Genomic DNA, 3,900 nt, shown 5'->3' on the forward strand with positions numbered 1-3,900 from the left:
GATTTCCTCAAATTTTGAATGAAATTGCCACTTTTCAACCCCTACCCTACCTGACGGTCGCAGTTTTTGGGTGATTGTAATGGTAAGGATCTCAACATGACGCTAATGCTCTCCCCTTACAGCCGAGCAGGGCAATTTAAATATTAATTAAGAGACTATATCACCAGAAGACATTGCACATCTGTTTTTGGCCAAAACTGCCCGTCATGAGTGAGTGTGATGGTCATGAGGAGTACAAAGTGCCAAAATATTCCAATAAAGCGCGCATAGATTGATGTGCATATATACCACTAAACCAACACACATAACTCCCACCAACTCGCTGTGAGGTTTTGTCCTTACCTCACACCACCACAAATGCTGGTAGGCCTAATTAGCTATATAAGTGGCATAAAGCATCGATGAATGGAAAGGTAATGTAATATGAATAACATGTCATTTCACCAAGCTATCACATCGCTGTTCTTGGCCATGCTGGCTGGTTAAGTCACCATACTCAAGAGTATCGAATGAAATTCCTGGAAAGGCCATAGATTTGGCATATGCTTTGACATATAAATTTGTAGTCCTATGCCCATTTATATACAATGGCCTTCAGTGCAAGGTGGGTCCAAAACTGGTTCCTTCAAAACATCATGATCAAGCCAATAGCAAAAACTTGAAAAAGCTGCAAATAAAATCACCATTTACTTATAAACTATCCCAAAAAATGCTTTTGTTTCTCGTAATTAGGAAGATTGTCAACCTGAAAGACTGTTTCATTTATTCAATATTTATTACTGACCCCAGATATATCTTTGATATAAGTTAGCAAGCAGCATTCGTTATTACATTTTTAGGTTTTGAACTTGTAAAAAATTCACCCAGTATATCTGCCTTTTAAAGCCCATCCTTGACAGATACTACAGTAATCACAGAAGGTGCTTGTTGCTGAAATTGATGATAACATAGTCACATGTTCTTTACAAAGGAAACAGTAAATAGCCTTGATTTTTGAAGACATTGAAATTACTTTGTTGGTTCAATCATCCATAATAGAGTTGTCCTCTGAAGGGAACAGTTCTAAAATTCTAACAGCCCAGGTCAGGGTATGTCATAATAATAAAGAAGTGTTATAATAGGTCTTGTCAACAGGACGTTAGCATGATGTCTGATTATGTCACTCCGGTAGAAATTGGCAGATGTCATTTTCAATGCTGTTTAAGATTTTACCAGAGACATAGGCATACAAAATCAAAGTTATCCACATTGCAGAGGAAAACAATTAAGGCTGATATTTTAGAATGTTCCTTTACTTCAAAGGCTTCCTTTATGTCTATTGTTGTCTAGTTAACGCTGCCTTACAGTATTTTAGAAACAACCTTCATTTCGAAGAAAAGGCTTCCTTTCTATCGCCACCTAAGCCTCATCCTCGGCACCTAGTGGTTTTCCATATGCTCCAGCTCTCGCTATTACAAACCCCTGGGGAAATCCATGTCCTTCAGACGGATTGTAGCGGTAGCAAAAAAAGCGCCCAATCAGAGCGTCGGTTGTATTTGAGTCTCGGAAATTCGTAAATCACGGACCCAGGAATTAATGCTCTCAGATGCACTATCAATTGTATAGTCTTTTGCGCCATAGGGCTCGGGTCCGAGGTAGGTTAGTTAAATTTCAAAGATGGCGTATGAAACGCGTATTTTCATTAGCTGCTATTTTTAGAACATCCGGGTATTTTATGAAAATTCTGAATTTTTCAGTGCTGTTCCTTCGTATTGCGCGCACCCCGCTGCAAATTTATTTCATTACTTAATCAAAACACAATTACACGTCTACACAATGTTTGACAGCATAGAATCGATGAAGTATAAAACGATTTAACGATAGGATTATCTTAAACTTTATTCATATACATTTTATTGTCATATAAAACACTATATATACATACATTACGCACAGTGTATCAGGTCATCAGAACAGCCACCCTTCGCTGTCGATTCTAATGGATTTTCTCAGGGTTTTGTATGGGACGTAGGAGTATCAAAAACCTGAAGCTCAGGATGCCTAAGCCTAAGGTCGGCCCGTATTTAGAATGCTCCTTAAAGTTGAAGACACCTTTATTTTTGGTTAGGAAGCCCTTAAATCCTAAGGATGGTCTGGGGCTTCCTTAAGAGCTGTTTCGGTGATTTTGTTGGTGATTTCCGAAGGAGCAACATGGGCGATTACCTAAACCGTGTAGCAAACTTAGGGAGGCTGCAGGATATAAACAATATTGGTGATTTGCAAGGTCCAAGGATTCGTCACGTCATTTACGTTGATCCAGATAGACGTAGGAATGATAGAGAATTTAAAAAACGTTACAGATTTACCAGAGAAGGCTTCGCCAACATTTTGGATATCCTGCAAGACGACATACCAGAGCCACCTGATAATCGTGGAAACCCGATCCCACCAAGTATTTAACTCAAAGCAGCATTGCGTTTTTATGCATGTGGTAGTTTCCAAATTGTAGCAGGGGACCTTGTGGATATTTCACAGGCTTCATTATCGAAAATCGTTGCCAAAGTTTCCTCAGCAATTGCCAGGAAACGTGCCCAAATCATACGGTTTCCATCTTGTCACGCAGCAACTACTATGCAGCAGAAATTCATGGATACTGCTTGTTTTTCGCATGTTGTTGGATGTGTGGATAGTGTGCACATTCAAATTCAAGCCCCACCCGTGGAAAATAAGGAGATATATCGATGCAGAAAAGCATTCATGTCGTTGAACGTCCAGGGCATAAGCGATGCGGACCTCCGCTTCTTAAACATTGTGGCAAGATGGCCTGGTTCAACTCACGATGCTAGGATTTTTGACAACAGTCTGATTTGCAATCGGTTTGAAAACAATGAAATACCCGGGCTGTTGCTTGGTGACAAGGGATACCCATGCCGACCCTTCCTGATGACACCATTTCGCAACCCGAATAACCCAGCTGAAAACCGCTACAATACTGCACATAAGAGAACTCGTTCAGTTGTCGAACGCTTGTTTGGGGTTTGGAAGAAGCGCTTTCCCTGCTTGAAATTTGGAATCCGGTGCAAATTGGAAACGGCTATGAAAGTTATCGTTGCTACAGCTGTGCTCCATAATATAGCTAGAGACCTTGGGGAACCAGAAATTTCAGATGAAGAAGATGAACCCGAAGAAGATGAACATGACAATGCGCTTTATATGAACGACAATGATGTGCTTGGCAATGCCATGAGACAGACTATAGTTGAACAGTATTTCCGTTACTAATTCATCTGTGAATAAATATTGTAAAGAGAGTATCCCGATTGATTAGACGAATTAGAAGCTGGTTCCATCCTGTAATGCAAATGCTGTATGAATTCCTGTTGCATTTTAATCAATTCCATGCGCTCTGAGTGTCTTCCTCATCGAATGCCATCTTTTGCTTTAGGCGTTTCACCTGCAGTTCATGCTCTATTTCCTGCATCTTAAGCGCTCTGTCAAACGGGGATGCCGTAGCAGATGCATCATTCTCTGAAGCTTGATTTTCAGGACCGTTAGCTCGTTTACGTTGCGCTTTGCCTTTGACGACCTCCAATGTAGCTGGCTTTAGGTTCTTCGGCTTTGTAGCTGATGATGATCACGGCTCTGGTTGATGTGGCTGTACATGTACAGGTGGGTTGGGAAAACTCGGCTGAACGTCTCCGAATGCAGACGCAGGATCTAATGATGGCAAGAAACTCATTTTGGCATCTGAAATTGTAAGAGATGATATTATTACTATTCAGAATAGTATTGCATCTCTGACCTGGTTCCAGGTAGTCTGAGTAGTGGCTCAATAACTGAATACCATTAGAGATAAGGCACCTTGGGGCCAGGTGAGAGGCGCTGTATTATATTGAATGGAGTATACTTTTGTCTACAAAG

At 40.7% G+C, this 3,900-nt stretch overlaps 1 protein-coding gene across 1 annotated transcript; it reads left to right on the forward strand.

The window, feature by feature from the left end:
* Window positions 1–2,190: 2,190 nt before the first annotated feature.
* LOC135494348 (putative nuclease HARBI1) lies at window positions 2,191–3,261 on the forward strand. The gene is made up of 2 exons (XM_064782265.1): window positions 2,191–2,305; window positions 2,450–3,261. The coding sequence occupies exons 1-2, from the start codon at window positions 2,191–2,193 to the stop codon at window positions 3,259–3,261; spliced, it is 927 nt and encodes a 308-aa protein (XP_064638335.1).
* Window positions 3,262–3,900: the final 639 nt, after the last annotated feature.

The sequence above is a fragment of the Lineus longissimus genome, chromosome 10, assembly GCF_910592395.1.
Source record: "Lineus longissimus chromosome 10, tnLinLong1.2, whole genome shotgun sequence".
Taxonomy (NCBI): Eukaryota; Metazoa; Nemertea; class Pilidiophora; order Heteronemertea; family Lineidae; genus Lineus; species Lineus longissimus.